This window comes from Anabrus simplex, chromosome 1, assembly GCF_040414725.1.
Source record: "Anabrus simplex isolate iqAnaSimp1 chromosome 1, ASM4041472v1, whole genome shotgun sequence".
Lineage (NCBI taxonomy): Eukaryota > Metazoa > Arthropoda > Insecta > Orthoptera > Tettigoniidae > Anabrus > Anabrus simplex.
This window is the reverse complement of record NC_090265.1, coordinates 548,970,604-548,996,465: the sequence shown is the minus strand read 5'-3', so window position 1 is coordinate 548,996,465 and position 25,862 is coordinate 548,970,604. Positions and strand designations below refer to the sequence as shown.

General features: G+C 38.2%; 1 protein-coding gene across 3 annotated transcripts in view; it reads right to left on the bottom strand.

Annotated features, from left to right (window-relative positions):
• Window positions 1-25,862, bottom strand: part of LOC136857127 (transcription elongation regulator 1) — a 513,780-nt gene that overhangs the window by 421,689 nt on the left and 66,229 nt on the right. For all 3 annotated transcript variants that reach the window (XM_067135534.2, XM_067135536.2, XM_067135535.2), the window contains exon 2: window positions 16,623-16,896. In XM_067135534.2, coding sequence (XP_066991635.2) covers window positions 16,623-16,896 — 274 coding nt within the window. The remainder of the gene's footprint in view (window positions 1-16,622; window positions 16,897-25,862) is intronic.

Genomic DNA, 25,862 nt, shown 5'->3' with positions numbered 1-25,862 from the left:
CTTGTAGTTGGGTTGATGCTTTTATGGCCTGTAGTAATTGACATGGTAATCTTTTGAGATTTTTCTATGTCAAAGGAAACAAAGAGAAATTCTTTACATAACAGTAAACATTGCACAGTGCCTTCAGAAGAGAAAACACATCTGTCCACGAGGAAGACTTATCTCACAATAACATTCTGAACTTGACAATACACGACTGTTGGTCTACTGTAAGTAGTACTCTCGTTCATGACCAGATGCCTCGCTGTGCACTACATTCTGAGTGGAAATCAACGACGATTTTAATTTTAATTAATGGAACTTTTTCAGGTAGAGTCCGTTAATAAATATTTTCTTTTTCAGGTATTTTCTAAACTTATGTTATACTGAATTTAGTTTCGACAAACTGAAGAATCTCAGTTATAAGTTAACTAAGTCGTAACTGAAGAAAAATGGCTTCCATTATAACAAACTAAGTTTGGTGTCAGTGTAGGAACTATAAGTAGATCAATTCAACGACACAAACAAACCGGCTGAATTTTACCAAGGAAAACGGGAAAATGTGGCAGGAAAAAGAAAACAACGCCAACTGATGAATGTGCTCTTCCGAGTAGAAGCAAATCAATCCCCAGGCTCACTGCTGTGGACTTCAATCACAAGGGGAGTGAATCTACATGTTTCTAATGATTGCCATAGATTTCTAGCAACTAGAAGAAAAGCCCACAAATCTAGGAAGAAAACACCTTCTTATAGGAGAAATGTGCAGAAAACATCTCTTATAGGCACATGGTCATCAGGACTGGACAATAGAACAATGGAAGAAAGTATATTTTTCTAAAACAAGTCATTATGATGTGCAGGGGCAGAGGGTTCAATATGGGCACCGTCCGAAGAATGAGCCAACAACGTCAGCACGTTTGCAATAGACTGTAAAACACCGCATGAAGATGTTTTGGAGGTGTTGTGTGGTTTTTTTTTTTTTGTATGAAGGACCGGGACCCTTAGTACCAGTCGACGAGATGATGAAATCTGACCAGTACATACAAATACTGGAAAGGAAAGTTGTTGGTAGCTGCAGGCGAGGTTCCCAGATGGCAACTGAATTATTCGCAACATTTGGCTCCTTGCCATACTTCAAAGAAAGTGAAGAAATTCTTCAGCAAGATCAATATTCGTGTCTTAGAATAGTCAGGGAACTCCTCTGACATTAACAGCCAGAAAGTCAAACTAATTTCCCTGACATTTCCCTGACAAAAGTTTGGCATTTGTGCAATTTTTAACAGCCTCATCCACTCCTATTAGCTGTCCAACACATACCTATACATGATATGTATTACTAGGAAATACAACATTTTGAACATTAAAGTAGGCTACATATAATTTAATAATAATAATAATAATAATAATAATAATAATAATAATAATAATAATAATAATAATAATAATAAATGTTAATACATTTTATTTATACATGAATAATGAAAGTATTACTATTAAAATTACTAACGAACACACAATGTTGTTAATAATGTAAAAAACTGCAGCACAACAACAAAATTACACACCATTTTTTTCTGGTTTCAAGTAGGCGTATTTAATTTCAATTCTGGCTACACATTCTTGTGACTGCATTCTTTTAACTTTTTAAGTCCTCCAACTTCCTTATTTCATCACTTATTCTCTGTTTCTCAGCTTGTTTTTGTGTGTCCAATTCTTTGACCTTCAGGCGTGTTTTCTCCAAGTAATCCTGGTATTTCTTATGAGCATATCTCACCATTAACAACGTTCTATGATTAATTGGTACATATACGACACCTCCATAGTACAAAATGGAATCCTACACTTGTCTGTGTGCAATAACTGACTCCTTACGCATGTTTTCTACCAACATTGATTTATTTATAGAAAAGCCACTCTCCACTGCAGCATTTCCATAAGACAGTATAAAACAAAGCTTTAGTACTTGTCAAAGATCACTATACTGTTTGTTTTCTGCTAAAATGTCAGCAAAGAAAATGTCTAAACCCATACTATCATCAGATATTGAGATATATTCTTTGAATTTTGTTTCCACAGCTTCCTTTGATTCACAACAGAGAAATGTATTGTGCTTTAGCCCTATCGGCCACATTTTCAGTTATTCTGTTAGCTTCATGCAACACTTCTAAGACATATTCCATTCGGGTCTGACCAAGAATTGGTTGCTGATATATCATGTGGGTTCAAACTCTTAACACCTTCCACTAATCTATACTTTAAAGGATTCTTATCCAACAGTTTTGTCATAACTGCCATTAATATTTTCTGACATTCATGTTTAAAACCAAGAATTTTTCTCTCTGACAATTTAAGTTCTTTAAGTACGTTTTTCGTACTAAATCCAACATTAACTGGTGAGTCTTTGAATAAATAATACATGTTATGCAGAAATGAGTTAAGCTCCCAATTTACAGCCATTAAACCTGTTTTAACAGCTCCATTGATGACATGCAAACCACACACTCCCAGGTTCAATAATTTTCTCCCATCAGGATTTTCTGTCTTCATTTCCACTTCAAGCTTCCTGAGGAAGCTTAAGTTCACAATAGGCACATCGATTGAGACCTGCAATAAGTTTTATCTTTGAAGAGGTTTCAGTCCATGATTAAATTTCTGCAGCAGATCTTGGGCAGTAGCACGACCCAGAAAAACACAGTTCCAATATCTAGAAAACACTTTATAAGTGTTGATATCAAAAAAATCTGACAATGAGATCCACTTGTCCTTGTGTTACCTTATTGAGTGACTTATCAAAAGAAACTACATAGCCCTAACAAGTTTTCAAATTGTTTGTTAATAACTCACTGAAATGTGATGCTATACCGTGATTAATCATGTAGGAACACTTACATTCACCAAAGGTGAATTGTGATGCAGTTGTACTATCTGGGAACATAAGGTTAAATGTAACACGAATATCTGCACGTGAACTACTCTTGTATTTACTAGCAACAACTTTTAAAACCCATAAAATTTCTGCTTTGGCTACTTCATCTTCATTAAAATAAGAAGTTGCACAGTGTACCACCTTTCCACTTTCTAACCCTGTCTCAGTCTTTACCGTTTCTGTTGAAATAACACACGGTCTAGTAGCTACACTTCTTAATTCTGTTGAGCTAGTACTAGGTTTGACAAAACATTATGACAATAATGGCTGTCTTTATTCAATATTCTGAAGCTGAGTGTGTCTTGGTCCAGTTCTATGTAAATCAATTGCCTGGCACCCCATACTGCTGAGTTTGAACTTATTTCTGCACACATTACAGTAGGCTTCAAATTTATTGCCCAGTACATCACTGAGCCAATCTACAAACTCTGGATTAAGGGCTGAATCCAGCCACTGATAGCTGAAAGTTGTTTTTCTTGCCATCTTACCTAATGCATAAGCATAAGCCTAATCTGAAACATAAGAAAAGCATGTTAATTGTACACAAAAACTACATAATTCAAAAAAATTAGGGGAACATGTTTTTGAACATATGCCATGCTCCATAAAACAATACCTCACACCCAGGTACATAACCAACTAAACCTTTTTTCTTTAGCGTTGACGCATACGAACCCTTCTGTCAAGCCTATCTCGCATATGTTTGATGGGATTAATGTCGGGACTCCCTGGGGTGCGGGCTACATGAGCCCTGGCATTGTCGTAAATGAGTATGAATTCAGGGCCAACACCGTATGCAGCAACCAACACATGCTGCAGCAGTATCTGCTCGATGTTCCCCGCAGCGGCAGGATTACCACGGACGACTACTAGATCTGTACGGCCATCAATACTGATGCCACCCCACACCATCACAAAACCTCGTCCGAATCGGGTGCCTTTCTGGACAATATTTGGCATGTACTGCTCACCACGACGGCTCCATACACGTTGACGTCCATCACGCTGTGACAGGGGAAATATGGACTCGTCTGTGAACAACGCAGGTCTCCATTGGCAAAGTTGCTAGCTAGTTGACGTGGGTACGAGCAAACAGCAGGCGAGCTGCACGATGTTGCTGCGTTGACATCTGGGTCGTAAGGACACTTCTCTTAACTTGTTCCTTACTGTCTGGTCAGACACCGTGACTCCAGTGACCCTCTTGAAGTCTTGTTGCAGTTCTCTGGCAGTTGCTGAACGACGCCGCAACACATAGATGGTCAGATATCGATCATCCTGTGGGGGTGTCATGCATCCACGACCTTGTCCAACCCTCCTTGTGAACTGGCCTGTCTCATTGTAGTGATTCAACAAGCGCTGAATAACTGATGGGGAGACATTGAGATCCACAGCAACACGATGAAAAGTCCACCCTTCCTGGATCAAAGTGACTGCCCTTGCGACTTGAACCTCAAGATGTTTCGTGGGATGTGCTGGTTTAACACCTTAAGTGCTACATATGCAGTAAAATAATTTCCATCCAGGCCATTCTTTCTTTTTTTTACTATTGAGTATAAAATGGTGCACCTTATTACAGAAATGTACCTTTTAGTCACCTTGGGCCAAAATTGTAGTCATAACATTGTGTTGAAATTGTGGTGATACATTGGTCTCATGCGGCCACTGACTCTAGTAGAGGAATGTTAAGTTTTCATTTCATATAAGTGTTGAACCCCTTAAGAGAGGAGCTTGGTACACATCGGCTCACTCCCAGGTGGGGAGCGATTTCCCTCATTGAAGAAAATATTTAATTACTTGATTAAAAACAATCAGACTAAAATGAACTATTGAAGGGCCCTAAGAGAAATATTTACCTAAATATAATGCATTTAATTGTTGAAAAATCCTCTTATTTAACTTTTCAATACTTTGTGCAAGAACCGTACTAGTGCTTTCACACTGTGATATCGAGGTTGCTTCTTCCTAATAGCAAAGCTCTGGTTTTTGTTTATACGGTAACATTTACCTGAATATTTTAGGCAGGTTACTAACAATCTCTACCTGGAAATAAATGTTTCTGTATATGTAAAGTTTACATGTACATAAAAGATTTACAATGGAATAAATGAAAATACTCACAAAATTTTCTGTTATGTTGGTTAGCGATTTTGAGGGATCAAGTTTACAGTATATACTGAACCCAAGTGATAGGGGTCGTAATTTAATCATGATTTGATATCCGAAGTAGAATATGGTACGCATATTGAAATGAAGAAAATTGGTTGACAATATTCAGGCCTAGGTAATGTGGAAATACGAGCCGAGTACGCGACATAGTGGAGCCGTGAGGATTAGCCTGTCACAATGGCTAGAGTGCTGTTCTCAGTAAGGGGCCTATTAATTCACCAACTAGAAGATACGGATGTACACAAATATGTTTTGTACAAGAAAAGAAAGGTGAGCCAGGAAACAATGAAAAGGTTGGAACATTAGCGCTGCGAAGATATATTTGTGTTAAGCAGTAACTTTCCGTGATGTCACGTATTCTCGGAATTGGAGAATGGGAATGACCACAACCTCAGGGCATGTGTTGTCAAGTTGTTGCAAAGGAAAATTAAAATGAACTGCTTGCTCTAGTCCAATCACAAAATTCATTTGGCCAGCCAGGAGTACCATCTTGAAAGATATGAAATAAAGTGTCAATTATTTTCGAAATCACTAATCAATTATTGCAATTATATGAATCAAATTAAGGAACTTTTTATATGTCAGGCGTAGAAGAATAATAAATAATAAACTTCAAATTAAATAAATTGAAGACTGAATTTCCTGGAAACAGGGAGGCTCGAATGTTATTGGCCGAAGGATGACCACGCCGTGAGAGACGCTACGAAACCCGCGAATTATCGTGGAGCGATATCTCTTAATATCTCCGAAATCTGTGATCGTTGGGAGATCATATTAAATCAGGTGTGTGTTCCAGATGAGGGGATTAATTTGGTATCAATTATAACTTCCAGTTCAGACTCCGAATGCCGATTTGAGAAATCCACCAGCCCCCCTCTCCAAGCCATTACATCAGCTAATCCACCAGTAAGATCCTCCATCAATAAATGCGAGTGGAAGGAACACATTACTTCAGTTTACGTACTAACTCAGTCTATGCACTACATTATTTTGTACGGACTAACTAATGTTGCGCGTTACACATTTTTACGGCCGACCGCAGGTACTTACAACCGCACTTACATACTGTGCTCAGAGCTCTGGCGATGTTGTTGTGTTCCAGTCTCATCATATCTCAACATCACTTTATTCAATTATTAATCGCAAAGTTTTCAACTGACTTATTTACATTTCTTCGTATCACATTATCTTTCATTATTTCTCATAGACGGAGAAAGTCGTTTGTAAGACTACAGACCCAAAGATGAAAAGAGGTTAAGATTCCACATAAATGATTGTATGGCATGATGGTTTAGAATGACGAGTGATAATAATAATAATAATAATAATAATAATAATAATAATAATAATAATAATAATAATAATAATAATAATAGGTATTGCAGATCAAAGTTGGACCGTGTTAAATGAAGGTACGATGATAAATTTATTAAAGAGGAATATAACTAATGATGTGAAACCGATAATAATAATAATAATAATAATGTTAGGACAGTGATAAATCGTAGTGATCAAAATAATAATAATAATAATAATAATAATAATAATAATAATAATAATAATGATTTTTTGTGGATCACTGAATATTTGAAACGCAACCGGTAGATTGAGACGTCTGTGGACGTGACCAACTAATAATAATAATCATAATAATCATAATAATCATAATAATAATAATAATAATGTTTGACCGGAACAAGTTAAAAGTTACGCGTACGTCATCCGTATGATTACGTTAAATAGACGCAAAGGATAATTTCGTGGATGAATAATTTTAATAATAATCTAAATTCTTGACGGCGATATTCCTCAGCATAAGAATTTGAACGGAGATGATAATCATATGGTGTCTCGTGACTACCTTTAGACCCGGTTTGTTTATTTTGCTTGAGGGGTGAGCGGAGGTCATCACCCGGTATTCCCACTTCGCCTCGTGTTATCTCATCGTGACATTGACCTATTGAGACCAGGTGGTCGAGCTCGGCAGTAATTAAGATCATGCGTAAATATTTGTACAGGCGAATTCTAGTTGGCATGGCATCCGCTGGGTAAATGATAGAATCCGTCCGTGAAATACAAATTCCTTGGATCATCGTAACATTACTCAACCCATTTGCCGACATCGGGAATTGTAGATATTGTCGGAGGTACTCAATCTAATTTGAATCGGGAAGCCGACGATAAATTTTATTATCCTCAGGCTCTCGACATAAAGAAGGCTCGTCCTTGTGGACCATCGATTCACACAGACACTGGATCAATCCCGACGCGATCAATTAGTGAGTCATACCCCGAATTTGTGTTTCTTTTCCAGGATGGACATTATAAGTGTATTGTCACCACTTGCGATGAAGCAAGTGACATCATTTAATGTGTTGTAAAATCATTGTTTTTCTAAAGTGTATCTAAATTCAGTGCGCCGGATGGCGCAATAAACTGCTCCTTCTGGCATGTAATTTCAAAGGAAACCATTCTCATAATCTCTTTATTGTAGTTAGATATTATACCCTTGATAAAATTTAAATGTCACTTCATAGTCCTATCATGTAGTCCCTAAATTCATGTTTATGATTTAGCATCCCCCACTTTATATTTCTTGCATGCCTCGTTCATCCCTGTGTTCACTGATGCCTCTACATTTAAGATTTTGATGACTTAAAATATGAACCGACACCCCTGAGATTAACGCTAGTCTGGGACTCGGAGGGTGGACGGGTGCAATACCTACAATTCGTAAGTGACACACACGGACTATGTTATACTACACTACAGGTAATATTTACATACTTCACAGTGTTATGTCTTTTACAGCTGTTCACTATGATACACAAGGAAAGAGATCATGTTATATAAACTGTCTCAGCTTCGCATAATTTGTATGATTCCATTCCAAAATGCAATCGTTTTCTTGGTATGTACGGATGGTTCTCATCAATTGACACTTTGCTATCATGGATATAATCTTCCGAAAATTTTGCCAACAGGTGGTCAAATCTTGTACATTTTTGGAGGAACTGCCCATTGTTCACCTCATTGTCAGAGATTGTAAAAAGCTGTGGAGGAAAATATAATAATAATAATAATAATAATAATAATAATAATAATAATAATAATAATAATAATAATAATAATAATAATAATTCATAAGAAGCTTGTTCAGCAAACCCTTCCAGATAAAAACAGGTCTGAGACAGGGTGACAGCTTATCCCCAACACCCTTCAACGTGGTTCTAGATAAGGTCATGAAAACACTGTGGAAACATAAGGACTCAGGTGCTATAATGAAAAATGAAAACCTACAACCTGTTTCCCAGTCATGGACCGGGTCAGGGATGTAATGAATAAACTGTATATAGGCTGTTAGTACGATGGGGTCGCCACTCCCGAAGTGATTTATTAATGATAGATGCTATGAAATGAGAATGGAGTGTGTTGCTGGAATGAAAGATGACGGAAAACCAGAGTACCCGGAGAAAAACCTGTCCCGCCTTCGCTTTGTCCAGCACAAATCTCACATGAAGTGACCGGGATTTGAACAACGGTATGCAGCGATGAGAGCCCGACGCGCTGCCGTCTGAGCCACGGAGGCTCTTCAGGTGCTATAATAGGTAGTAAAAATAAACATGTCAAACCCAAGTGTTGCCTTTGCTGATGATTTGACACTCTTCGCTGAGACAAAACAGGAAGCAATAACACAGATAAATAAACTAAAGGAGATAGCCGAGAAAACAGGTTTAAAAATCTCTATAACAAAAACAGAGATGATTAGCATGGACAGGAATTATGTAAAGGGAACAATGAAGACGAAATATGGCGAAGTTAAGGTCACAAAGCAGTTTAAATACCTGGGAGTGATTATCAGCAGCAAAGGGATGGATAAAGAGGCCATGGAAAATAGGAGACTTAAGTTGGAAGGGCTAAACACTGCCACCAAAGCCATTAGCAACAAAAGGAATCTTTCCATTAATGCCAAACTAAGACATTATGACGCTGTGGTAAAACCAGTGATTCTGTATGGGGTGGAAACAGCAACACTAACAAACCTGGAAAAACTACTAAAGATTGAAAGGAGAATATTAAGGAGGATTTACGGCCCACGGGTGGTAGTGGGAAACTACAGATTACAATCAAATAAGGAGATATACAAAAGAACAGAAGACCTGGAAACAACAATAAGGAAAAGACGGCTGCGATTCTACAGACACGGTCAGAATGGATCCAGCAAGGTTAAATAAACAAAACTATATATATATATAAAATAAGAGTTTTGTCTGTACATTGCTCAGAATTTGAAAAGAATGGTATTTCTGTATCGGCCATGTCCATAGTAACAAGAAAATGTACTTTTTACTTTTCCGTAATTTCTGTCTGTCTGTCTGTATGCACACGCATCACAAGAAAACGGCTGAAGAGAATTTAATGAAAATCGGTATGTAAAGTCGGGGGATGAGCTGCTACAATCTAGGCTATAAATAATTTTATTCACGCAGAGTGAAATGGTAGTTTAGGGGAAGGCCTTAAATTTAATTCTCGAATATTTATATTATTAGCGGTCCTATCGATAAATACTATATAACTAAAGTTATATAGAATTAACTTTCCAATCAATTATGTCTTATACATTTTTACCATACCGGCTCTGATAACACAGACATTAATGAATATGTAGTTTTGTTGCTAAGTCCATATCAACGCCTAGCAACGAGAAAATGGGTTAACATATTTTAATGAAAACTGCTATATAGAGTCGGGGAATAAGAAACTACAGTCTAGGCTGTAAATAATTTTATTCGCCCGAGATGAAATGGTAGTTTAGGGGAAGGCGCCTAAAATTTAATTTTTAAATATCGGTACCTATGTTATTGGTGCTATTAAAAAGTACTACATAACAAAAGTTATACTCAATACAATTTCCGATCATTTATGTTTCATTCAGTTTTACTGTACCGACTATGATAAGAGTGGTATTTCAGAAGGCCTACAATATCAAAAGCGCATAACACTGATCAAAAATAACTTTACATTGACCATTGTTTGTTACTGATCAACAATAACTTTACATTGACCATTGTTTGTTTTGATGTTCTTCGTTTCTTATGGTCCCGCTCAACTCCGATAGATGGGATTACTACTGCGTACCGAGTATAACAGCCCGACTCAATCAATCACTACTGATCTGCATTTAGGGCAGTCGCCCAGGTAGCAGATTCCCTATCTGTTGTTTTCCTAGCCTTTTCTTAAATGATTGCAAAGAAATTGAAAATTTATTGAACATCTCCCTTGGTAAGTTATTCCAATCCCTAAATCCCCTTCCTATAAACGAATATTTGCCCCAATTTGTCCTCTTGAATTCCAACTTTATCTTCATATTGTGATCTTTCCTACTTTTAAAGACACATTGGCGGGAAATAGCTGGGGAGTTGGAAAACTTTCTTCTTTAGCATGCCATTCCTCTGGTTCATGTAGCCTCCGTGGCTCAGACGGCAGCACGACGGCCTCTCACCGCTGGTAACCTTGGTTCAAATCCTGCTCACTCCATGTGAGATTTGTGCTGAACAAAGCAGAGGCGGGACATGTTTTTCTCCGGGTACTCCGGTTTTCCCTGTCATCTTTCATTCCACCAACACTCTCCATTCTCATTTCATAGCATCTACCAGTCATTAATAAATCACTTTGGGAGTGGCGACCCCATCGTACTAACAGCCTATATATATGCTTCATTTATTACATCCCTGACCCGGTCAATGACTGGTTGTAGGTTTTCATTTTCATTTTCCTCTGGTTCATACATTTTCTGATACTGCAGGTACGTAACACACTGGTTCATCATAGTATTCCCGTTATTCGATCCCTACTCTGACGCGCTGTTTTGAATGAGCTGTATGCACACTTACGGCAGAGGCTCACTTAGTAGTAGTAGTAGTAGTAGTAGTAGTAGTAGTAGTAGTAGTAGTAGTAGTAGTAGTAGTAGTAGTAGTAGTATGACCTGGTCTAGAATTACTATTTAAGCCTATTTCAAATTATAGCAGTAGTATGACCTGGTCTAGAATTACTATTTAAGCCTATTTCCAATTATACCACCACAATTCACTAAATAACTCAAAAGTCAACCCTGAAAAGAGCCGTTTATTAAGAAAAGCTTCTTCCTGTTCACTTTTATTAAATTCATTCATTTAATACCAAAGTAGCATTGAAGAGGGGGCTTTTCTCCTCTGGCTTGGAGGACAAAATTGCCTCCAAATCAGATAGGTTTTTCCGTTGCCATTGTAGTGAATTGAGATTTTCCGACTCATCGGGTACTCCTCGGAAACAGATTAGTAAAAAGGCATAGACTCTCCACTATTCGCCTTCCTCCCCACTCCCCCCTCCACCGCAGAAAAAAGACGAAGAGTGTTCACAGATGAGAACTGTCTGCGACTTGGTCATTCCAGCTCTGGAATTCCAGCATAGTACTGTTCGTTAAAAGTGAGAAAGTGTGTGGTCTTTCATTTGAGAGTATTTCATATGAAAGTATTGCTTTTAATCGCGCCATTCCTACTGACATCATTGCAATGACCTATGTTCATTTCAGTTGGAAAAACCACTAAGACAGTCTTTCTAAGGATGTATAATGGCTGTGGTGGAGAGTGTCTGCCATTATAATCAAAACTCCCCAACCTGGTGGTCACTGATGGTAGGCAAGCTGCCCCATCATTACAATGAAAATTGCCTAACACAGTCTTCATATGAGAAAAGACGTTTGGTGACTTCCCCGTCTCGTTTCTAGGGTAACGTTAAGAGCTATGCAATTTAATACAATCTTGCTCACAACGTGTACTGTACACTACCTAGCCTAGAATTCTGTATACAATGTAGAATTCTGTAGCGAAGCATGGGTACATCAGCTAGTTTTTAATAAAATATACTACTTGAAGAGCCAGGGGGGATATGCCAAGCAGATGAAGGAAGAACTCAAGAGGTTAGGAATTGCAGATGAAGAATGTAATGATAGAGACCAATTCAGGAAAAGACTTTCCAACATAACAGTTCTTGTTGAAGAAAAGAAAGAGCGCAGAGCAGGAAGATGGACTGAAGAGAGAAGAGCGCAACATTCTGAAAGAATGAAGGCACTGTGGAGAAAGAGGCAGGAAGAAGGGATGATAAGAAGGAAGTGAAGTGGTATTGGCGTGGTCCTTACTTAGGCCGGTTTGCAAGAAAGAATAATAATAATAATAATAATAATAATAATAATAATAATAATAATAATAATAATAATAATAATATTGGCTTTACGTCCCACTAACTACTTTTATGGTTTTCACAGACCCTGAGGTGCCTAAATTTACTCCCGCAGGAGGTTTTTTGGATGCCAGAAAATCTACCGACAAGAGGCTGACGTGTTTGAGCACCAAATACCACCGGTCTGACCCAGAATCGAACCTGCCAAGTTCAGGTCAGAAGGCCGGCCAGCGCCTCAACCGCCACTCAGCCCGGCAAGAAATAATCTCTTCTGTATCATCAGCTCATAGAAAATAGGCGTAGTGAACAATTTATTGCAAGAAATATAGTGTCCTAACTTAGGTTTCTGTACAATCCCCTGCGGCAACAGTATAGCAATAAGAAGCTTTATTTCGTCCTTATTTGTTCAGACTCAGTCTTGATCTCGACTCCTTCGTATCATCTTACTAAACTGTGTTTTATACGCGATTTCCTGCTGGGCATCTTTTGTCTGTTCAGCTATGTTCTGGCATATCTCGTAATAAAAAGTAATTAAAATATTTCATCACTCGGTTTTGTTTCCCTAAAATCTCGCCCTTTACATCACAATGGAATTTTGGATTAATGCGGGACCGTCTTTGTCCATTTTCAGAATAAGTTGATGAAGAACTAGTACTGGTTGGATTGTAATCAGTAATCACTGTAATCAGAATTGTCACCAGTGTCACTGTCATGATCGCTACTTGAACTGGAATCTGGAGTCTCTTTCGCGACTGCTGAAAATTCGTATCAGCTGGGCCCAAACCCTGTACATTCAAGCCTGCAGTACTTATTCCAGGTAAGCTCCTGTCATTTACAAATTACTCTTCGGCAGAACTTACTTCACTATGATCACTAATCTCCCCGCTACATTCCAACATTTCGTTTATCATGGCACGTAAATTATCTTCCTCTAACGGTGGGGGTCGAGAATTCCTTTTATACATTTTAGCGGGGAAAAAAATTAAGAAAAAGGATCGAAGAGAACCCTGGTCTCTGCAGCTTGGATGGAAATCATGAATTGTGCCTGCATTACGGATGCATACGATAATAAATATGTACCTCGCGGTAAACACACACTCCAGTCGTGAAGGAAGAACTCAAGAATGGGGATAATAAATCAGGTCACAGTTCTAAAATGTCATCAGTGAGGTCTGTTCAGTATAATAATCTCCAGAAATCCCTTCTACAGCAATATTATTACATCCAAGGGACAATTAGGCGATGAGCTGAAGCTTCAGCGCGAAGTTATTAGGCTTTAGGTCGTTCTTGCCTGGATGTAAGCTGCGTTCTTAATGTTGCAACTCGTGGATGCACATGGGTATTGGGAGAACATAGTTGAAAAAATTCACATCAGAGGGCAGACTCATCCAGAATACACTGCTGAAAAATAAATAAACCTCTGCGGGCAGGCAACCAGGAAAAAATATAGTTTGAATCGGCGGATATATCCATGTTCCCAGCCGAGCAAGCGACTTGTAGCCGCGGATCTCGCCGCATCGCCCACCGAACGGGTTAATAGCATGAAAATAAGTGCATATTAAAATGCATATTTCACCACTTTTTGTAGCAGAGTTTCAGGCTTATATATCAAATCAAATCAAATCAAATCAAATCAAATCAAATCAAATCAAATCAAAATCTCTTTATCTGCAAATGAGGTGAATACCTCGGTGGCAAATGGTACATTAAAATACATTATTGTCAAGCACTAAATATTAAATTAACAAGAGAAGAAGATTTTCCTATAATACAATATTATACAATTTACGCTAACAATGTTTTCTATTAAACACACAGCTCATCCTTAATAAATTTATATTATTTATATTATTTACAAAATTCTACTTATAATATCTCCTGTACTACTTACAAATATAGTCAATTACTTCAAATGATACTATACAACTGGTATAGGATTAATATTTACATTGCATTTATTTATTTTACTTTTTTTTTTTTTTTTTTTACCCGTTCTGGATCCTAAGTAGCATAACGACCTGCTGCGCCTTAACCAGAGCCCCTTTTGCCACCACTTTTCAGAGTTCCTGAAGGGCCTTCACAGCTACCGTAGCGGTTCCAGGGCCCTCGAAGTCCCCACTGTACTTCACCCCTACAGGCAGTCCCCTACTTTGGCTGTCCAAACTCCTTAGACCAGGGGATGGAATTAATTTATTCACACACATTGTTTTAAATTTACAATAACCTGCACTGGTCGAATGCCCTCTAACACTTCATTTATTTTCTCTGTTGCTGTTTATTCTCTTCTTGAATATCTGTACAGATTTTGGAAAAGGATCAAACACTACCCCTGGTAAACTGTTCCACTTCTTCACACCCTTCCCAATCGCTTCTGCTAAAATTCCTTCTAATTTTATATTTGTGGTCAGTCCTGCCGATATAATTATTTTCCAACTGAAGCCTCTCGCGGATATCTCCCCATGCTTCTTCTCCTGTATAGGCTCTATATAATCCTATAAGTCTAGTTTTCTCCCTTCTCTTACTTAAAGTTTCCCACCCAAGTTCCTTTAACATTTCTGATACACTACTCTTTCTCCTGAAATCCCCTGTTACAAATCTTGCTGCTTTCCTCTGCACACTATCTATTTCTTTTATTAGGTATTCTTGGTGAGGATCCCAAACACTGTTTGCATATTCCAATAATGGACGAACCATACTCAAGTAACTTTTTTCTTTTAATTCTTTGTTGCATCCTTTAAGTAGCCTCATTATGACATGTAACGATCTGTATGCTTTCCCAACAATGTCATCAATATGACCCTTCCAGTGCAAATTACTTTCAAATCTCACACCTAAGTATTTGCACTTGCCATCTTTTGGGATAACTACATCATCCAAAGTATATTCAAATTCAGTTTTAAAGCTCCTGTTTGTAAAAGTTGTAACAGTTGATTTGCCTCCATTAACCTTCATATTATTTTCTTCAACCCATTTTTGGATACTTTCAAGGTCCCTTTGTAATTCTGAACAATCCTCAATGTTGTTTATTTCCCTATAAACAATTATGTCATCTGCATACAATCTTATTTTTGATGTTATATTGTTCCCTAAATCATTTGCGTATATTAAGAAAAGTAACGGACCGATTATACTACCCTGTGCAATTCCCTTCCAAACTTTATCTTCCTGAGATACATTATTTCCTACTTTGACTTTCTGAACCCTTGAATTTAGAAATGTTTTTATCCAACATGTAACCCTTACGTCCAATCCTATTCCCTCCAATTTCTTTAATAATATTCCATGTTCCACTCTATCAAAGGCTTTGGAAAGATCTATGGCTATGCAATCTAACTGACCTCCTGAATCCAACTGATCTGATATGTCCTGCTGAAATCCCACCAGTTGTGCCTCACAAGAAAATTTCTTTCTAAATCCATACTGGCTCCTCATGAACCAATTTTTATCATCACATATCCCTCTGATGTACTTCGATATTAAACTCTCCAGTATTTTACAAACTATACTGGTCAGGCTGATTGGTCTGTAGTTCTCTGGTTTCCTTTGATCACCCTTTCCTTTATAAATTGGTATTATTATAGATTCCTTCCATTCCTTTGGTATTACACTATTATTTATGACATAGTCAAAGAGAAATTTTAAATAAGGCACTATGTACCACCTCATTGTCTTTAATACCTCCCCAGTAATTTGATCACTTCCTGCTGCTTTTCCTTGCTGAAGCAGTTGGATTTCTCTGAAAATATCTTCGTTTGTGAATATTTGATTTATACAGCATATAAATCCGATGTCTAGTGATAGAATCTCAAATAACAATGCTATTTCATAATGATGAACTTAAAAGCTTGTGGAATCTATGCCAAATCATGTAAAGTACCTAACTTATAAAACAGAAAGGACATACTGACTTATTAGATATTAGTCAGGTGAATTAGAACAAAATACAATAAAATGTGTACGTGTCGTATTCTGATTAACTTGCACGGGGCAGTATTTGGGCAGCACTGCACCATGCATACGCTTACATCGGCTTACTTCTCATATGCCATTAATGCCTGCACTTAGAATGATATTCTACTAACAACCCCTTTACTTCATATCTTGCATATTTTGATCACTGTTGACAACACACCCAATTTTTTTTTCCAAACGAATCTACGAAGCACCCAATTTGAGATTTTGTCAATGCATATTTCAAATACATGAATCCGTTATCCCTCTTGAAGAACATTCTTAAAGTAACAAAAAGTATACAAACGTATATATTTATTTTGCCTAGCAAATCAAAGATAAAAGAACAGGACATTTTACAAACTCAAAGTGGAACACTTACCATTCCTGGTGGTGGGCCCATCATATGATGTGGATGCATTCCAGGAGGGGGTGGCATTGGACCCCAATTGGGGTCAAACGGAGGAGGTCCACGGAACCTAGGCCCACGGGGTCCCCCAAAATGGGGAGGAGGTGGACCTCTGAATGGAGGACCCCTTGGACCATATCCTCGGCCTCTGAATCGTGGGGGCCCGTGACCAGGAGGGGGCCCACGAGGTGGAGGTCCAAACTCATGAGGAGGGGGTCCTGCACCACGTCCACCGCCTCGATTACCCCTATAGAAGAAAATACTATTAGAACAGCAACCAGATCAGCATTGGATTATAACAAATGCAATTACAAAAAATGAGTTCCTGATAAGAGACTGTTCATCTTTACAAGAAAACAAATAAGTAGCATTATTTCAAATCATAATAAGTGTGCAAATCTAAATTTTACCAGAACTGAAAAATGCTTTGTCTCACATAGCAAGATGTACACAAAAATGAACAGCTTAGCCCAAAGTATTAAGTATATGTTCCACAATCAATCATACCTGAACTTAGTTCCCAATTAAAAGATGCATTTTGATTTTATAACTCAATTAACTTCACCATCAATAATGACAATACCTACTTCAATTTAATATTTAATAGAGTTTGCATCAATGCATTTAACAGAAAATTGTGTGATCCCATAATACAAAATAGATTATTTGTGGCACTGAAGACAACTGCTAAGGATTGCAGAACATTGAGGAACTTCATGGCAAATGACCAGTCCTAAACTCTTTCCAACTAGAGAATAAAGTGTAAACAAACCACGTGACTACAACTGCTTCACACTTCTTTCCATCTTCGTCCACTTGTAAACAGTCCAATTATAAATTTAAAAATACGAGTTGTTTCTGGAAGTTTTAAGTTTTAAGTATAAGGTACTGAATACAAAAGTGTTTTATTGATTGAAAATCATATTATTGTTCTAAGCTTTTGGTTAACAACTTAAATATGAGATACCACAGAAATCTCTATTTATCTCGTATCTGTAGTTGTCAGCCACGAGGAAAGGCATGAGCGTGATTGCACGACCTTGAGTCAGTTCGCTTTAATGGCTAGTTATGTAAAGCATTCCCGAGGGAAACCTATGAAAAATGGAGAGGAGACTATTGTCTTAAACGTATTTAATAAACTTATGGAAACATATCATGACAGTTCAATTGACGATATCGTGAAATTAGCATCTAAGTTCACCTGTGTGTCCGTGATGAGTGCTTACAGTGCCCACAAAGAATTTTCTAGTACTGGCCGTGTTACCACACCGGGTAAAAAAAGGCCACGTGTTAGAAGTAACCGTGGATTGCGATGAATGTGTTCGTTCTGCTGTACGGAGGAAAGTGCACATATTTTTTTGTTTAAACAATGAACCCCCTATGATTAACAAAGTGTTATCGGCTGTAAATTCTGATCCTAAACTCCCAATTTATAAAAATCCTCCCTTCACACGCTATTGAAAGAAATAGGTTTCGAGTTCATCAGTAGAAAATGAAAAAGTGTCATAGTAGGTAGAGATATTATATTGTGGCGTAGGTGTTATCTCCACAAGGAGAATTTAGACAACAGGGACAGAAATTTTACTATCTGGACAAGACGTGGATTAACAAATGGCACACAACATCAAAAGCATGGCGAGACACTAGCGTAAACATAAAATCAGCTTCATGGTCCGTATCGCACTTTAACAGATTCAAAACTAAGTATATTTTATTTTCCACCTTGTCGATACATTAGTTGCTTAAGGCAACTTATTGGTTAAAAGTGGTACATGTTTCGTATATTATTAACATCTTCAGCCACATAATACTGTTTAGATGAAAAATTCAAATATTTTCAAAGTATCAATGCTTTGAGAGAATAAAACGTAAACAAAACCACATGACTTAGACTGGATCACACTTCTCAAAGCATTGATACTTTGTTAATATATGAATTTTTCATCTAAATAGTGTTATGTGGCTGAAGATGATAATATATGAAACCTGTACTACTTTTAACCAATAAGTTGCCTTAGGCAACTAATGCATCGACAAGGTGGAAAATAAAAAATACTTATTGTGAACACTAGCGTAAAGTCGAAGAAACAGGCATTTCTTTCAGGTTTAAGCATAGGGCTAAAAAATCCAACAGGGAGAGTTAAGCGGTTGATAGTGTTACACATTGGAAGTAATAATATAATAATGTTAGTGTTTTTTATGTCCCACTAACTACTTTTTAACGGTTTTTTGAGACGCTAAGGTGCCGGATTTTTGTCCTGCAGGAGTTCTTCACATTAGAAGTGGTAACGGTTTTGTGCAGGGTGGAGATCTTGTGTTTGAGTCTAAGAAAAACGGAAACTATCACGATGAAATGACTGGTGATGAACTTAAATCGTGGTTTGAAAGAATATTACCACAACTGATGCCTGTAAATGTTATCGTGTTGGACAACGCTCCTTATCGCAGAGTGGAGTTAGAACGGATCCCAAACAAATCCTGGAACAAAGCTGAAGTAATTTCCTGTCTGAGAAATGACCGAATTGCTGGAATTGGTGGAGATCCACGCTTTGGTTCGAGATACGTAATAGATGGCTTCGTTGAACAAGCGGGCCACATTGTACTCAGACTGCACCTGTATCAGTGTGAATTAAATCCAACAGAGATGGTGTGCAGCCAGATTGAACATAATGTTGCCAGCCTTTAACACCTCTTTCAAACTTTGAGACATACCATAAACATCTTGACACAATATTTCATGAGGCGAGAGCTGATCGATGGCATTCCTATGTTCAGCATCTGGTGTGCGAAGAGAAAAAGATGTGGGACCTGGAAAGTGTCATAGATACTGTCACTGAAAAAATGGTTATCAATTTAGGAGAGGATTCTAGAGATGCAAGTAACAGCGAATCGCCCGATCTACAGGGATTCGAGCTCTTGCAAGTTCGGATTAATGAAATAATGAAGGCATACTTTTTAAATTTTCATAATAAATATATTTTATAGAAATGATGGTGTATTTTTGTTACTGTATATCAAATATGTTCACATGTCTACAGCGGTCAATTTTCATTTATGTTCATATTGACGTAAAGAGCAGGCAGCGAGACACGTCGACACACGGAGCGATACAAAATGTTGTCTACTTTATTCTTTCACTGGAAATAGTTTAGGACTGATTACTTATTTTATACGAAGGCCAATATGAGTGTAGTGTCAAGGGCTGCACATTTTTATGTAGATTTTTAACAATAAACTTATATGTATTTAATTACAACCCTTCTTAAATCATTTTACTGCTGGGAGCACAATATAAAATACATGAATGATTTTAAAATCTAATTATAATTTTCTCTTGATACGAGCATTCATGTATGGCAACAAGTTCACCAACGTGAATTCTCAGTTATGATATGTGTAACAAATCTTGAAGGACACCGTCACTCAGTCAGCTTGTAACAATTTAATCGCCTTCATGGATGAGAAAATGAATTTGCACATATACGTATGTGCTTCCAAACATGGATGCAATTCTCAAGCTGAAATAACTCGATGCAAGACACTTTACTCGTGGAAACAGTTTCCAAAAGTCAATGCTTATCTCTAGCTTTGACTGCAAAAAAAGGATCACTATGAAGGTCACATGCCTCTAATTCAATACCGTCTTGCTACTCTGAAAGGCTACATTTCATCAGGTTGTTAAATAATGAGGATTGTGGCCGCAAGTTACCGAAATCAGAAAATCGCTCACCAAAATGGTCCAAATGTTAGTGGACTGATCACTAAACTTGATGCCAATGGCGGGGCTCTCCTCCATGAACTCCCTGCATGAAAAGAAATGTACGTTTCCTTTGGGCTAGGGTGAATATAAAAATATTAAATCAAGTTACGAACTCATGTAATTGTCCAACTATGAGATGGTTTGGTAACGTCCCTGTAACTTCACCTTGAGTTCACTCATGAGGAAAGTGACATCTGTTAGAAAGGCGAGTAAGCTGTTAAAATGAGGAACAGATAGTTGTGTGAATAGTTCCATGTTGGTTTTCCCATGTTACTCTAAAAGCTCTGTTATGTCTTTTCACAAAGCAAAAAACCATTTCAAACCCTTTCTACTGCTTAACCAACGTACTTGTATGTATAAACGTAAAAAAAAAATTTTACAAGTTGTTTTACGTCGCACCGACATAGATGGGTCTTATGGCGACAATGGGACAAGAAAGGGCTAGGAGTGGGAAGGAAGGAGCCATGGCCTTAATTAAGGTACAGCCCCAGCATTTGCCTGGTGTGAAAATGTGAAACCATGGAAAACCATCTTCAGGGCTGCCGACAGGGGTTTGAACCCACTATGTCCCGAATACTGGATACTAACCGCACTTAAGACACTTCAGCTATCGAGCTCGGTAAGACTAAATTGTCAGATTCCGCCTACATTTCTGTCAGAAAAGATAGAAATTTGTGGTGTGTCAAAGCACGATGCCCACCCTTAATTAGATTCACATACTTCATCACAGTTTTCATAACACCCTCCATGTAAAGAACTTTACCACACAGAGCCTCCTGATATATAACACACTGCAATGCAGAGCATCTTATTCTAGCCTTCTTCAGTAAACCAACCATGCATTGATGTGGCGCCATCTGCCACAACAGCTGAGACTGGTGATGTCATTAAAAAAATATTTACAACTAGCTGATGTACCCGTGCTTCGCTACGGGATTCTCAGAAAGACTGACTTTGTGGTTTTCCTAACTGAAATCAACATAGGTCATTACAAAAACGTAAGTATGAATGTAGCGATTAAAAGCAGTGCTATCATATAAAATACTCGATCAAATGGAAAGCCGCACGTTTTATCACTTTTAGCGAACAGTGCTGCGGTTAGATTGCGGTGCCAATCTAATAGTCCAAAGTTCCAGAGCTGGGAAGACCAGGCCGCAGATTGCCATGAACACTCATCTGTCATTATTCCGCTAAATATGCACACTGTTCATTCCAATCAGTATCTCAGAGTAGGGATTGAATAGCCCGAATGCTATGATGATCCAGTGTGTTACGTACCAGTAGTATCAGAAAATTTATAAACCAGGCGAATGGCATGCTAAAGAAGAAAGTTATCTAACTCACCAGCTACTTCCCATCAATATTCAGGCAGGCTGTTACACTCTGTCCGACTGGGCGAGTTGACCGTGTGGTTAGCGGTGCGCAGCTGTGAGCTTGCATCCGAGAGATAGTGGATTCGAACCCCATTGTCGGCAGCGCTGAAGATGGTATTCCGTGGTTTCCCACTTTCACATCAGTCAAATGTCGGGTGTGTACCTTAATTAAGTCCTAAGTCACTCCTAGCCCTTTCCTATCCCATCGTCACCATAAAACCTATCTATGTCGGTGCGACGGAAATCAAATAAAAATACTCTGTACGCAGCAGTAATCCTATCTACCGGAGATGAGGGGCAACAGAAGACACAAAGCACATCTCGACAAACAATGGTCAATGTAATGTTATTGTTGATCAGTGTTATGAGCTTCCTATATTGTAGGCCAACACATTTAGTTTTGTTTCGACTCTGTGATTTGTAAAATATTTAATACCGTAAACTGTAGTTTCTTATTCTCCGACTTTACATACCGATTTTCATTAAATACTGATTACCCATTTTCTCGTTACTCGGCGCTGATATGGACTTAGTAACAAAAATTCAAATTCATGAATATCTTTGTGATCATAGCCAGTACAGTAACAATGTATAAGACATGAATAATAGGAAATTTAATACTATATAACCTTAGTTATCTAGCATTCATCGACTACACTTCTAATAAGAAATATTTGAGAAATACATTTTAGGCCTTCCCCTAAACTACCATTTTTCTCAGCGTGAATGCAATTATTGATAGCCTAGATTGTAGCAATTTATTCCCCAACTTTGCATATCCATTTTCTTTAAAATACGACCACTAATAACATAAATAGTTGAGAATTCAATTTTAGGCCTTCCCCTAAACTACCATTTCACTCAGCGTGAGTAAAATGATTTATAGCCTAGATTATAGCGGCTCATCCCCCGTCTTCACATACCGATTTTCATTAGACCACTAATAACATAAATAGTTGAGAATTCAATTTTAGGCCTTCCCCTATACTACCATTTCACGCAGCGTGAGTAAAATGATTTATAGCCTAGATTGTAGAGGCTCATCTTCCGACTTCACATACCGATTTTCATTAAATTCTCTTCAACTGTTTTCTCGTGATGCGTGTACATACATACATACATACAGACAGACAGACAGACAGACAGAAATTACGGAAAAGTAAAAAGTGCATTTTCTTGTTACTATGGACATGCCCGATACAGAAATACCATTATTTTCAAATTCTGAGCAATGTACAGACAAAACTCTTATTTTATATATATAGATTGGACAGATGCAGGATTGACCCTTGTTAATGAACATCACAGATGATGTTGGAAAAGGCCACCGTTAAAGGCGATGCAGCGCTGTGCTTGATTTATCAGCCTATTAAACAGGCTTGATTTATCAAACTGTGAAACGAGCATAGCAGCTCTGCCCTAAGGATAGTAGCAAAAGCTTTTTCAATGGTGTAGCTCTTCCAGTGTGCAAAGATTACTGGAGTACAGTCCGGCTCCATGGCTAAATAGTTAGCGTGCTGGTCTTTGGTCACAGGGGTCCCGGGTTCGATTCCGGGCAGGGTCGAGAATTTTAACCATCAGTGGTCAATTTCGCTGGGTGTATGTGTCGTCTTCATCATCATTTCATCCTCATCACGACGCACAGGTCACCTACGGGCGTCAAATCAAAAGACCCGCACCTGGGACACTCCCGGCACTAAAAACCATACGCCATTTCATTTCACTGGAGTACACCTGACTCTTCAATTTGCCGCACAGGTAAAAAATCATAGGGAGAGAGATCAGGCGATCGAGTGGCCAGTTGATTGCAATGCTGCTGATTGTCGTCTACATACCAAACACCTCATCTATTCATGACATGGTTGTCAAGGCAGTGTGTGCTGTTGCTCCATTTTGCTGAAAATATCCATAGTCATCCATTTTCTGTAAGTTGGTCCATACATGGATTAAACAATGTCTGGACATTAGCATATACAGTTTGGTGAAAGATTATGCAATGGCTCTTCGACATATTGATGGGGATTTTCTTATGCATAATAGCAACATACTCGGGACAGAGCACGCAGTAGATACGCACGCACAGACGTGACAGCAACCAATTGATGCGTCAAAAAATCACAGTTTCCAGCATTTCTCGCGATGGGCAGTTCTCCTGTTCATTAACAAGTGTTACCAGGCTCGATAGCTGCAGTCACTTAAGTGCGGCCAGTATCCAGTATTCGGGAGATAGTAGGTTCGAACCCCACTGTCGGCAGCCCTGAAGATGGTTTTCCGTGGTTTCCCATTTTCATACCAGGCAAATGCTGGAGCTGTACCTTAATTAAGGCCACGGCCGCTTCCTTCCCACTCCTAGCCCTTTCCTGTCCCATCATCGCCGTAAGACCTATCTGTGTCGGTACGACGTAAAACAACTAGCAAAAAAAAAAAAAAAAAGGGTCAATTCCATCGGTCTTATAAAATATTTTCCAGGACAATTATATTTTGTACACTGAATCTATTTTCTCCGCCCTTCTTGAGATAATTTGTTTTGACAGTGGAAAATTTTCTAAGTTCCTGGCAATATTATCTTCCCAAATGTAAGTGCCATTTCCACAGCTCACAAGGGAACGAATTTTGGTGTGCATTCTGAGCTGAAGTTTAAGACATGTGGCTTCGGTAATTTCCCGTGCTCCAGGTTATCGCACACTTCTGGAACAAGAGATAAAAGAATCTTTGTTCATATTATTTTGCTCACGTCAGCTGCAATCATGGCATCGAGCAGATGTGTTGGTGCATGAAGATGGAATACAAAAGTTAATAGATAGTGTTCTAGAAAGTGATTATGAAGACAGTGATGTTTGTGCCAACGAAGCAGACCCTGAAAGGTCTTAGTTCGAGTTAGAGTGATGCGTGTAGTAATGCTGATGACACCGAAAGTGACACAAATGATGACGGTGGGCAAGTCTACAGCTAGACCACGTGACCTCCCGAGAGACTTTAGTTTTGTGTAGGTTGTGGATATGTCATTGAAGATCTACGTGCTTTTTTACTACTAAAGGGGTAAGGCCGCTCGGTGTGGTTTTGTGGTGCTGACTTCACCGTGGCCTACATCCTCACAGTGTGTGCCGTAGTGCAGGGTTTAAATGGGTTTTCTCAGTGAACTGCTATGGTATTTAAATAAGATGCGAATGGGTTAATGCAGGTGTTATGGTAGCATCTTTTTCACTGTCAGTGTCAGATATTGCAAATTGATCGTTTTTAATAACATTGTTATTGTCAGGCAAAACTAACGTTTCCTCATTTTCAATGGTGACCTACACATCACCAAGTTTACTGCAATAAGGCCTGTAAACAAGGATCATGATTCAGTCTTGGCACATGTCTACTTTTGCCATGAAAAAATGTAAACCAAGATTTTACTTACGTACAGATCAAAATACAATTCTCTTTTACCAGGTGTTATTTAGCTTTCATAGTGATCACTATCAGCAAAGCAGCTTTGTAGACAAACTACCATATATCAAGGATTAAAATTTGGAAGGTGTTCCAATTGAACATCATTGTGAATTTCTGACATTTGTAAATAATCTGACTGTAAATTAAAGATCTTAAAATTAATTGTTGTCTTTCCCAGTAAAATTAAAAAACAGATAAAATAAAATTGCCACACTTACATGGCTTGATGACAGAACGCTTAGCGACCTGTTCATCTGAAAAATCATGTTTGTTTTGCATAGCCCTACCAAAATCATCATCATCATAGGCATTTATTCGTCAACGAATATGTAGTATATAAATACAATGTCATTTGGACACATTAATTGTGTCGCCTCAGACAGCTGAACAGACTGATTCTGGATGCACAGATTTTATTGCAGTGACAGCACACACTAGGAGTTGTAGCAGATGGTTGTGCATGAATGCCACCCCTCGCATTCGCTCGTTCTTTCCTGCGGTTCCTCCTCTCAGCTTCTAATCTTCTGCTATCTTTTTCTAGATGTTCAACTCCATTGTATACAATGCCACGCCATTTGGGCCTATCCTCGGCTGTAGTTTCCCAGTTGATCGTATCAATATGACATCTTTTAAGATTATACTTTG